The 12,864-nt window shown below is 34.7% G+C and overlaps 1 protein-coding gene across 1 annotated transcript in view; it reads left to right on the forward strand.

The window, feature by feature from the left end:
- The window catches only part of ROCK2 (Rho associated coiled-coil containing protein kinase 2), a 137,284-nt gene that overhangs the window by 58,422 nt on the left and 65,998 nt on the right, over positions 1–12,864 (forward strand). Inside the window, exon 4 of the mRNA XM_067703687.1 lies at positions 11,544–11,681. Coding sequence (XP_067559788.1) covers positions 11,544–11,681 — 138 coding nt within the window. The remainder of the gene's footprint in view (positions 1–11,543; positions 11,682–12,864) is intronic.

Genomic DNA, 12,864 nt, shown 5'->3' on the forward strand with positions numbered 1-12,864 from the left:
AGTGTAGTATATTGATTAAGAGCATGTACTCTGGTGACTTCCATGGTGGTCCAGTAAGACTCTGTGCCTCTACTGCAGGGGTGCAGGTTCCATCCCCGGTCAGGGAACTAACATCCCACATGCTGCGAGGTGTGGCCAAAAAAAAAAAAGGTGAATCAAGGATTTTGAAATGGATTTATAAATAAATGTAAAACTGGCTTTAAAAAAAAAGAGCATGTACTCTGGAGCTAGACCTCTCAACTACCTAACTTCTTTGTGACTTAGTGTCCTCATTTGTAAAGTGAAGATAATAATAGTTCATTATTCATAGGTTGCTATGAGTATGAAATGAGCTAATATATGGAAAATATCTAGAATAGTATCTGACACATAGTGAATAGGTAATAAATTGTAGGCTAAAATTGGAGCCTGCTGGAAAAGCAGTTAAGGTCCTTTTAAAGATTCATTTACTAATTTCACGTATTGGCTTAACAAAACATGTTTTTATAGTTAAGGTAGTAATGTTCAACTTTTAATAGATATTTTTGCATAAAGTACTCTGGTACTGTGGAAAAACAGTCAAAGCCATCTACTTTTGTTTCTGTTCTATGGTATGCAGATTTCCTGTCATCAAAGGTTTCATTTCTTTATCTTGGAGTGGCACTAATAATAGAACTTTTATAAGAGGTTTTTTGAGGACTAAATTATGTTATACATATGTGGTACTTACCATGGACGTGGCACATTGTAGGTATCAAGTAAATATTAGCTGTTGTCACTATTGTCAGTTTCTGTGGATTTATGGCATTAAATGAGTTTTAATTTTGAATAAATAATCAGAAGTCTTGTCCTTACTTTCATATATATTTATGTATGTTAATTTGCTAGGGCTGCCATAGCAAAATACCACAGACTGTGCTTAAACAACAGAAATTTATATCCTTACAGTTCTGAAGGCTAGAAGTTCAAGATCAAGGTGTTAGCATGTTTAGTTTCTTCCAAGGTCTCTCTCCATGGCTTGCAGATGGCCACCTTCTCACTGTGTCCTCACATGGTCTTTCCTCTGTGCATGCACATCCCTGGTGTGTCACTCTGTATGTCCTTTATCACCTCTTCTCATAAGGACTCCAGTCAGGTTGGATTAGCACCATCCCTAACTCCCTCTTCTTAATGTAATCATGTCTTTAAAGGCCCTGTCTCCAAATACAGTCACATTCTGAGGTACTAGAGGTTAGGGCTTCAAAATGTGAATTGTGGGTGAGGGGGACACATGATTCACCCCACTACAGTATGTATGTATGTATGTATGTATGTATGTTGGGATGAACTTTCCAGTGAGATAACCTTTTGACCATGGTATGCATGCTTACTTTTTTTGTTTATGTTTATTAACTTGGACACTAATTTTCTTTTCTTTGAAAAAGAAAGTTATAAATTGTAACCTTGCAAATGCCTTCTTAAGGTAAAAATACAGTCTTCCTCTCTATTAGTAGAATATACATTGTTCTTCAGATATTCCTTTGGTTAGTTGATTAGCAAATGTTTATTAAATGTCAAGTATCATTATAAGCATATAAGTATCGTCAACACATTAAACAGGTAAACTACTCAGACAAGGCACCTTTACATCCATGGAGCTTTTGTTTTGAAACTGTTATAGTTTCAGAAAGAAATTGTGGTCTAGGTTCTAAAAGTAGAGTTATAAATTAATCTTCTTAAATGTAATGCATATATGTTAGGAATTACTTATATGTGATTCTTTATTCGGGTGAGATGTATAAAAACAAGTTTTCATGGTAACAGTGGAAATATTTTTATTTTGAAGCTATATCTTATTATTTTGGAGTTTGGAAACCTTTAATTGGTTTTGCGATATTGTCTACTCATTCTCCTTAAGAAAATATGACATTAAATTTTTTCTTGGTGGTTTTATTTAAAGCTCCACAGATTAATATATGAATGTATTCTCATTCTCAAAGGTCTAAATTACTTAGAATTAGGTAAAATATGAAAATCTCTATCATGTCTTCTCTCGATTCCCATTTTCAAACATAAAGGTAACCAGCCTGTTGGTAATCTTTTAGTGCTTTGATAATTAGAAATATTTGGGGACTGTTGCAAAACTAGTGTCAAATTATTTTCAGTGGATATTTATATTTTATTATTTTCATTCTAGGAAAGTTGAAACCTTCCTGTATTGCGTTATAAAAATTGCATCAATGCTAATTTTTCTCTCTTGAAATTAAAAATTATTTTATTTATATATCAAATATGTTCATAGTAGAATAATAAAATAAGCCAACATTATACTTTTTAAAATCACCTGCAGTCCCACTACTGAGAGATAACTACTTTTATTACTTTGATATATAGTTTTCCAGCTTTTCTGTTTCTAAAGATATGTGTAATATATGTATATTAAGGGACCATATTATGTACATGGTTTTACAACCTGTGTTTTATTATGCAGCAGTAAATAGTAACACACACTTGTATAACAGTTACAACATGCCAGGCAGGCTGCTAAGCAAGTGGTATATAGTAACCAGTCTTTACAACAGTCTTTCTAGATGGTATAACTGCTGTTATTCCCATTTTACAGATGGGGAAATTCAGGTAGATAAGATAAATGACTTGCGAGAGTTCACACAGCTGCTAAGTGGTTGAACTGAGATTTGAACTTAGGCAGAGGACTCCAGAGTCCATTCTCTTTGCTCTATGGCCATAACCAGTTTTCTGTGCCAATATAGACTTTGTATGTAATTTTATTGGCTACATGGTGTTTCACTATCATCTTAATCAACCTCTTACAAGTATTTAGTTCTCCTTTCTTGAAACACCATTTTTTCTACATTACTGGCTGTTCCTTCTCAGTTTCCTTAGTGGTTCATTTTCCTCCTGACTTGTAAGTATTGTAGTTCCCAAAGGCTAGGCTCTTATTTTTTTTGATCTGCATTTTCTCCCAAGGCAAGTTCATGCATTCCTCTAACTTTAAATACAATCCATGTGATGTCAAGGCTCAAATTTATAGCTACTGCTCAGAACTTTCTACTTTGCTCACCAAACTCATATTCATGGTAGCTTATTTGACAGCTCCATTAAGATGTATCACAGACATCTAAAATATGTGAAATTAGAATGCTTGATTCCCTCTCTAACTTTGCTCTTCCTTCCATCTGTTCCTTCTCTTATTTTCCCATCTTAATAAATAAATGACTCTAGCATCAACCCAATTGATGCTCAAGCCAAAAAATTGGGAGTCATTATTGATTTCTCTTCCCCTCATTTCTTATATTTAATTTTTCAGTAAGTCCTGCTCATAATATTTCTCTAGTCTCTCCACTTTTGGGGGGGTATTCACTGCCATCGCCTTTCTCCAAGATACCCTTTCATTCCCAGTCAGGTATGAGGGCCTACTTTGTGTCCTGCTTTGTTTTCTACTTCTGCTAACAGTTTCACCATTGTACTATTGATTTTGGATCGGGAAGTGCTGATGGAGAAAATACCAAGACTGGATTTATTAAATCTTCTGCAGATTCATGCTCTCCAAGCTCAGCTGAACCCACATTACTATTTGGCAGACTTTTTTCCCCATACTTCATAGCCTTGTATTTTCACATACCACTCCTACCCCAATAAGGGTATAATAGAATCAACTATGGGGCTTTTCTAACATACATGCTTTGTTTCATTTTGTTTTCTTTATTTCCCCACTTCTCTATAATGAGATACATGAAGGTGGGAAGTATAGATCTATCTAATACAAACTGCTGCCAAATTGACCCTTCGAAAATATATTCATTGTATCTCTCCTTTGCATTTCATGGCTCCCTTGCCTACTAAATGAAGCATTGAAGTCTTCGTCCCGGCCTTCTAGGCCCTCTTATTTAAGATATCACCAATTAATCTTTTTAACCCTTATTTTCCATCATGCTCTCCTTTCTGAGCAGGCTACTTATTTCAGCGCATGCTCTCGTTTACTTGTCTGTTCCTCCAAAAATGTTGTTTCACTCACTCTCAGTGCTTATTTTAAAAGAGAAGTTTCCTGATTCCTTTTGCTTTCCTTCCTACCCTTTGAGTGTGCCCTCTCTCATCTGCATCTTTTAATTATGATTGCTTTATTTAATTTCCCATATTATGCCTTGTGCTGTAGTTTATATGTATACTTCTTTGAATCTTTTTATATTGTAAATTTTTTGAGGGCAGGAACTGTGTCTTTTCAGTACTTTTGGCATTCCCATGAGGAGTTCATAGCTGTGTGTCTGAAAATAGTTCACCTGTATCTGGGAAGATGATCTTCTTTAGTCAAGTACACAGTTTAGTAGGAATATCTGTAGAGCAGCAGGGAGAAAGGGGGGAACCCTCACCATGGAGCCATTTGTTAATTCAGTCTTGAACATTGGTAAAGGACGTGTTTGTGCAGCTAGATCATATAAGTGATTGGATTTTTCTTGTCTTTTTATATCCTGTACAGCACAGAACCTGAAATGTAGAAAGTTTTCATTGATGTGACTTGACTGTGATTATTCCTGATCCCTGGGCTCAGGTGCTCCCTGGGGATCCAGAATGCTAAGGGGATACAGATTCTCAGTGATAGAACTCAAGGCTGATATGAGATGAAGATCTTGTTTTTTGGTGTTTTTGTGTTTTTTTAAAATCTCCTACTGGCTTGCTCTTAATTTAAATGGTTTTAAACTAAGGTTTTAAAGTGGAACCAACCAGAAGGAAAGAGTGTATGGGAAATGATTCTCTAATACTTGGCATGTGAACTCAGATTTTTTAGTCCTTTTTGGAATAAAACAGGCTCCTCGCTGGTTACAAGGTTATTTCTGATTTGTGTAAATTATCTCCCTTCCTCCATGTTTTTGTAATTCCTGTATTCCCCCATTCAGTCTTAGCTGCCACAACCAGACCTGGCAGAAAGCAGGACACGCTTTTCTTGTGTCTTTAGTGGAAACCTCAGCAGCACACAATAACTGTTCCAGATCTGTCAAATAGATGCATTGGTTCTTTTTGTAAAAATAATCTATTGTAATTTTTGATATTAAAAATAAATTTTAAAGCCTCAAATGGGGCATTTTGGTTAGAATGATTTTCAAAAGTTTTTGTCCACAGTGCGCTAGGAGATCTAGGTCCATTTTAGGACTTTTTCAAACATGTCTCTAGCTACACTTAGGAATGTTTCATCTACTTAAAAAAAATTTGTTTTAAAGAAGTACATATTAGCTATAAAAAGCACAAATAAGCAAATCTAAAAAAATAAAAATCCCTCAGAATTCCATCAGCTGAGATAAAACTGTTAACTGTTTTGACCCTTATTATCTTTTTTTTCCCCACATACGTATAGTCAATTAGCTGGTACTTTTGCATTCATCCACTTTTAAAATTAGAAACTAGGAATATAGCATTCTTTTCTCTAACAAATAGAGACATTGGAAGAGAAGCAATATTTTTGTCCTTTAGGTAATCATGGACTAGTGACATTGGGGAGACACATGTAAAGTTTCATAACAGAATGAACTGAGTTCCATTTGTCTGTGGTGGAATTAGCTAACATTTTCATTGACTATATTCTGTGTGCTAAGTATTTATATTCATTATCTTGTTTTATCTTTTCAACAATTCTGTGAGATTCTTAAGTAGATGAATTCAGTGAAATTTAGAGAGATTAAGTGAATTGGCCACATAGTACATAAATAGTTAGGACTTTTGCCCAGGTTTGTTGACATCTACATCCATGCTTTTAAGCAGTACTCTCTGCATTGTTGTAATGAATTGCTACTATATCTATTTATCCATCCATATTGAATAAAGGAGAAAGAGCTAGAGAACAAAGGGGAGCATACAGAGATGCTGAGGAAGATTATAATAGAATCATTCAGAAGGAGACATCCTCACAAGGAAGGTCAGTGGAAACCAGCTTTCCTAAAATAACAGTGCTTTACTGTAGTACTTTGTAATACTAGTACTAATGTATTTTAAGGTATGAGGCAGACGTTTGGCATGAATACAACTATTGCCTCTTACTGTTTGTTCTGTAGATAAAGTCAAAGACTACAAGCTGGTGGTTCCTGACTCTTGTGTTATGAGCCTGTGAAGTGTTCTATTACAGTAGTTTAAATGAAATTCAGGCCTCATTACCTAGAACATCTAACCAAAATTGTCTTTATTTATTAAAAGTTTTATAGATCTCATAGCTATAATTTTGCTGAATTTGTTAAATTGGATAATTCAGCATTGTGCCAACCACTAGGCAGCCTCACAAATGAAAGTTTGTATTGTATTCTGTTCTTAAAGGAGCTTATGAAGCAGACATGTACACAACTAATTTTGATATTAGATTATTGTAAGCATTTTGGACAGAAAGGGAAACAGTTTTGCATAAAGAATCACCAAGAATAAAGCACCAAGAACAGGCATTTTTCTCATGTTCAGAAAATCATCTTATGCCTGTGTTTTTGTTTATTTGAATGAATGGCTCTTTTCTCTAGGTTTGTTTTTGTTAATTCATATATAAAAGATTAAACGTAAATAAATGTTTAACTCTTTCCTACTAGCTGACAAATATCTTTTAGTTTCTGTTCATAGCTGTTCTTTATAGCAGAATTCTTAAAACTCTTGTCATGGTCTGAGTCAAGCATAAATAATATTATGGTATAAATTAATTGGCTTTTACTGTTATATGATTGCTTTTTCTAATGAAGTTAAGATAACACTGAAATCCGATTTATTCTTAGAATAAGTGAACATTTGAAGAATGGCATAAATACAGAAGAGAGAGTACCTTAGCTGTCTCTTTTTAGTAATGTTTTAAACTTTAAAAAAAACCCACAACATTTTATTAAAAGCATTGCTGGAGTGAGCATTTGCTTTGAGATAATTTGCTAAGTAAGAAGCTGGTCTATCTACTGTGGAAGGGATTTCTACTTTTAAGACTAGGGTTCTTCATACTCTAATCCCCCACCCTCCCACCCATGTTTTCATATTGCTTTCCCATATATTTATTTTCAGCATTCTATAAATGGCATAACACCATATAAATCAAAGGAATTGTTTTTCCAGTTTAGTAATTTAATATAGAAGATGGATATAATCTGTGACCCTCATCATAACTTATTTGGCCCTTGGCATATAGGATTCTTTTCATGTAAAGTTACAGTGTATCAAAACACTTTAAATTTCAAAATATTTTAAAATACTTTAAATTTCAAAGTATTTCCAAATAATAAGTGATATAAACCATTGATATAATAACCTTTCTAATTATAATTTGATTAGGCAGTTTTCATCCTGGGCTGTGTTTTCTTTCTATCCATATTGATGTTTTATTTATTTGTTATATAAAGTACTGAGAAGGGATGTTAAAATTTCCAGCTGAAATTAGGATTTGCCTGTTTCTTTCTTTAGTTCTGTCAATTTTTGCTTCATGAATTTTTTTTTTTTTTTTTGGTGGTACGCGGGCCTCTCACTGCTTTGGCCTCTCCCGTTGTGGAGCCTGGACGTGCAGGCTCAGTGGCCATGGCTCACGGGCCCTGCCGCTCTGTGGCATGTGGGATCTTCCTGGACTGGGGCACGAACCTGTGTCCCCTGCATTGGCAGGCAGACTCTCAACCACTGCGCCACCAGGGAAGCCCTGCTTCATGAATTTTTAAGCTTATTTATTAGATACAAACATATTTAGAATTTTTAATGCCTTTCTGATGAATTATTACTCCTTTTATCTGAATTATCCTTTTTTTCTCTTTGCCTTGAAGTCTACTTTGTTATTGATATTGCTCTGTCTACTTTCTTATCCTTGCTGTTTGCATGGTGTATCTTTTCCTATCTTTTTATTTTTAACCTGTTTGATCTTATATTTAAAATATATGAGGTTAGGTTTTGCTTTTTAATTCTCATAATCTCTGCCTGTGAATTGTGTGTTTAGTCCGTTTATATTTACACATATTTCAGACTGTTTAAAATTGTCTTGTAGGCCCTTAAGTCTCTATTCATTTTCATTTATTCATTTTTCTCTTTATTCTCTAGATTGATTTGTGTTCAGGTTCACTGACTGTCCTTCTATCTCCATTCTCTGTTAAGTCCTTCCAAAGAATTTTCCATTTTAGTTATTTTTCAGTTATAGAACTTCCAATTGGTTCTTTTTTCAGTTTCCATTTCTCTGTTGGTATTTACTTCTGTTCACTCATTGATACTATTTTTTCCTTTTTTTCTTTAACATACTGTCTTTTAGGTCTTTGGACATATTTATAAGAAATATTTAAACTATTTGTTAGCTAAATCCAACATCTTTTGGGGATGTTTGCTATTGACTGCTTTTTTCTTGATGATGAGTCACATTTTCCTCTTTGCCTGTCAGGTAATTTTAAAATTATGTACAGATCCTTTTTGATATGTGATAGAGACTCTGAATTTTGTTATTTTTCTTTGACAAGTGTTGATTTTCATTTTAATAAGATGTCCAGTTACTTGCTGATAACCCTTAACTTTTGGAGCCTTAGTTTTTTACTTTGTAAATATAGATGTGTTTAAAGACCAGGTTGTTTCCCAAGTCCTTTTAAGGACTCCAAACTCTACTCCCCTTTTGATCTTTTAGGGTTTGGTATTACAAGGCTATGTTAGGTAGTGCTAGAGTAGGCCTTGCTTTAGAGCATGGTTCTTTCTCCCAAGATGTCTCACCTCAATGTGCAGGAAATCATCAAGGTTACTCCACTCTTTATTTGACTGGAAATTGAATGTGCCTGCAATGCTGTTTAACATCTGGTGTCTCTGTTTTGTTATCAACCCCGTAGCAGTTGCTCTCTGGCATACCTTTGCTATTTCCTCTTTGGATAATCCCTACCTTTGTTGAGCTTACATTCTAATATGGGACTCAGACAATACAAGGAAACAGCATCAAAAAATTGCAAGTTATGGTATCTTCTCAGAAGAAAACCGAGTTCTGGGGTGGAGAACAATGAGTCTGTTTCCCCCATGTCTGCAGTAACTTCCTTCACTGTAGTCTTGAACCCCTCAAAATCGTCCATGAGGGTTGGAATCAACTTCTTCCAAACTCCTGTTAATGTTGATATTTTGACCTCTTCCCTTGAATCACGAATGTCCTTCTGGCATCTAGAGTGGTGAATGCTTTCCAGAAACTTTTTAGTTGCCTGTACCCAGATCCATCAGGGGAATTGCTGTCTATGGCAGCTATAGCCTTACAAAATGTATTTCTTAAATAATAAGACTTGAGAGTTGAAATGACTCTTTGATCCATGGGCAGCAGAATGGATGTTGTATTAGCAAGCATGAAAACAACATTAATATCATTGTACATCTCCATCAGAGCTCTTGGGTGACCAGGTACATTGTTAATGAGAAATAATAATTTGAAAGGAATCTTTTTTCTGAGCATAGGTCTCCCCAGTGGGCTTAAAATATTTAGTAAACTATGTTGGCAACAGATGTGCTGTCATCTAGACTTCATTGTTGCATTTATAAGGCATAGACAGTAGATTGGCATAATTCTTACAGGCCCTAGGATTTTCGGAATGGTAAAGGAGCATTGGCTTCAACTTAAAAGTCACCAGCTGCATTAGCTCCTAACATGAGAGTCAGCCTGTACTTTGAAGACAGATATTGACTTCTCCTTTCTAACTATGAAAGTCCTAGATGGCTTCTTTTTCCAGTATAAGGCTATTTCATGTACAGAGAGGATATGTTGTTTAGCGTAGCCACCTTTGTTAATTATCTCAGCTACATCTTTTGGATAACTTGCTGCATCTCCTACATTAGCGCTTGCTGCTTCACCTTGCTCTTTGACATTATGGGGAAAGTTCACGGGCAGCCAACTTCTGCTAGCTTCAGACTTCTCTTCTGCAGCTTCCTCACCTTTCTCGGCCTTCATAGAATTGAAGAGAGTTAGAGCCTTGCTCTGGATTAGGCTTTGGCTTATGGGAATGTTGTGGCTGGTTTGATCTTCTATTCCGACCTGAACTTTCTCCATATCAGCAATAAGGCTGTTTTGCATTCTTATCATTTGTGTGTTCACTGGGGTAGCACTTTTAATTTCCTTCAAGAACTTTTTCTTTGCATTCACAACTTGGCTAACTGGCGCAAGAGGCCTAGCTTTCAACCTCTCTTGGCTTTCATCATGCCTTTCTTACTAAGTCTAATCATTTCTAGCTTTTGCTTTAAAATGAGAGATGTGCGAGTCTTCCTTTCATCTGAACACCTACAGGCCATTGTAGGATCATGAATTGGCCTAATTTCGATATTGTTGTGTCTCAGAGAATAAGGAGGCCCAAGATCAGGGAAAGAGACAGGGGAACAGCAGGTCAATGGAGCAGTCAGAGCGCATAAAACATTTATTGATTAAGTTTGCTGTCTTATATGAGCATGGTTTGGGGCACCCCAGAACAGTTACTGATCACAGATCACTGTAACAAATATAATAATCACAATGAAAAAGTCTGAAGTATTGTGAGAATTACCAAAATGTGACACAGAGACATGAAGTAAGCAAATGCTATTGGAAAAATGGCACCAACAGACTTGCTCGACACAGTGTTGCCACAAACATTCAGTTTGTAAAAAATGTAATATCTACAAAGTACAATAAGTCAAAGTGCAATAAAACAAGGTATGCCTGTAAAAAATGTCAGACCAGGGTGGTATCAGTGGAGGTAGTTAGAAATGGTTGGATTCTGAAACTGTTTGAAGGTAAGACTGACGTGATTTGCTGATGAGTTTTTATGAGCTATATGAGAAAAAGAGGAGCCAGAGGTTTTTAGCCAGAGCAGTTAGAAGAATGAGGATGCCATTTACTAAAATAGAGAAGACTATAGGAGACATAAATTCAGGGGTGAAGATTTGGAGTTCAGTTTTGGTCATCCTACTAGATATCCAAGTATAAATGTTAGCAGTTATTATTTATTATTAATTATCCAGTAGGTGTTAACTTTTATCATTCATTAAATATTTATTGGCTCTGTGGTAGAGTTTGCTATGTTATATTCTAGGATTTAAATGATGGTCAAAAATGGACACTGTCCTTGCCTTTATGGAATTAGCAGTCTAATGAAGAAGATAAGAATTGATCAAATAACCATATTATTGGTAGTTTTTCCCTTAAAAAAAAAAACTTTTAAGTAGGATATCTAGGAAGAAATAAGGATGACTTAACAAATAACCCTTGATATCTAAATTTATTAGGTTCTTATGGTCAAATTGTGATGGATACATGTATATATCTTACAAGTTTCTCATTTAACAACATCTTATTCTTAAAATTGGTTAGCTTAATTAACATGAGGGAATGAAGCTTCATGAATTCAGTTTTATTTAGATGAAATGAGGTAGTTATATATTGAATCTAGCATTTAAAGGTGTTGTATATTTCATGAAATATTTAGGCTGTGGGGAATTTTTTCCTCTTTCATTAAAAATGTTATGTTTTTACTTAGTTAGCTAAGGATCATTTTGTTTTGTAACTAAAGTCTTTAAGAACAGCATTATAGTATGATCTGTTGTTCACCATTTTCTCATAAAATTAAAGAATTAATTCTTGTGTTTTGAAAAATCAACAGGTTCGTCATAAGGCATCACAGAAAGTTTATGCTATGAAGCTTCTTAGTAAGTTTGAAATGATAAAAAGGTCAGATTCTGCTTTTTTCTGGGAGGAACGAGATATTATGGCCTTTGCCAACAGTCCCTGGGTGGTTCAGGTAAGCATACTAACTTTTATAAGTTTATTTCCCCTTTTCATAAGTGCTTATTATTTGTAAGAATTGATTTTGCATGCTGAAAGTCCTATATCTCATTCACGTAATGACAGTGCAGTTATTTTTTAATAAGATCTGATTCATTACACTTGTTTAATCTTCCAAAATAGTATGTTATATAGACATGTAATAATTGTTGTATAAAAGCAAGTATTACTTGCAACTTTCTCTTTTTTAATTCCTTTATAAAGAATTGGATTGATTACCAATATGCCATTGTTCCCCACCTACTCTTTCTCATGATTTACATAATAGGAACAATAATCAGCTTGTCTTGAAGAGGGGGAAAAATTCTACATTAAAATTTTTGAAAATTCTCATATTACCTATAATATAACACATTATTGGGATTCCTAATTCAGCCTTTTATTTGACTGTGAAGTAAGGAATTTACTTGGTTACCCAGTAGTACAGGTCACAGAGGAAGGACAGGATAAATACTTTATTCTTTCCCTGTATTTACCAGTTTTCAAAGTAAGGGATTAGTTTACTTTTATCCTCAAAGGTGACCAATTTTGGGAGAAGTATCAGTTTAAACTCATGGACTTAAAACCTATTTGATGTGTTTCAGTCCTTTATCTTATTCATACTCAAATTGTGACACCTTTAGCAGTGATCATGTTCAGGTTGGCACTGAGTCCTTTTGACAGAGCCTTAGTTAGTCTTCGATAGCTAGCTTGCCGTCTTGATACATAACAGAGTGTTCCAGACCTGTCTTGAACATTTTCTGTCCTTCACATGGAGTTAACCTTGCTTGTAGGTCCATCTTTTGTACATGTGTGAATATTTCTTTAGAATAGATTCCTAGCATTGGAATTGTCAGGACATATGGTGTACACATTGGACATTTTGTTTGATATTGCCAAATTGCCTTGTAAAGAAAGTTTTTTTACAAGTTTATATTACACTCTAATTATCCAGTAGATGTTTTATTTCACTAAATTTTTAGCAAATGCTGCATATTGTAATTGTTTTAAATTTTTATTTGTTGCATCCTTGAGAAATAAGATGTTATTGTGTTAAGTTGCATTTTTTTATTATGAGGTTCAGCATATTTCATATGCTTATTAGTAATTTGTATTCCTTCTCCACTGCTTATCCCGTTTTCTAATGTGTTGTTTTGCTT

Source organism: Pseudorca crassidens, chromosome 14 (assembly GCF_039906515.1).
Source record: "Pseudorca crassidens isolate mPseCra1 chromosome 14, mPseCra1.hap1, whole genome shotgun sequence".
In the NCBI taxonomy this organism is placed as follows: Eukaryota; Metazoa; Chordata; class Mammalia; order Artiodactyla; family Delphinidae; genus Pseudorca; species Pseudorca crassidens.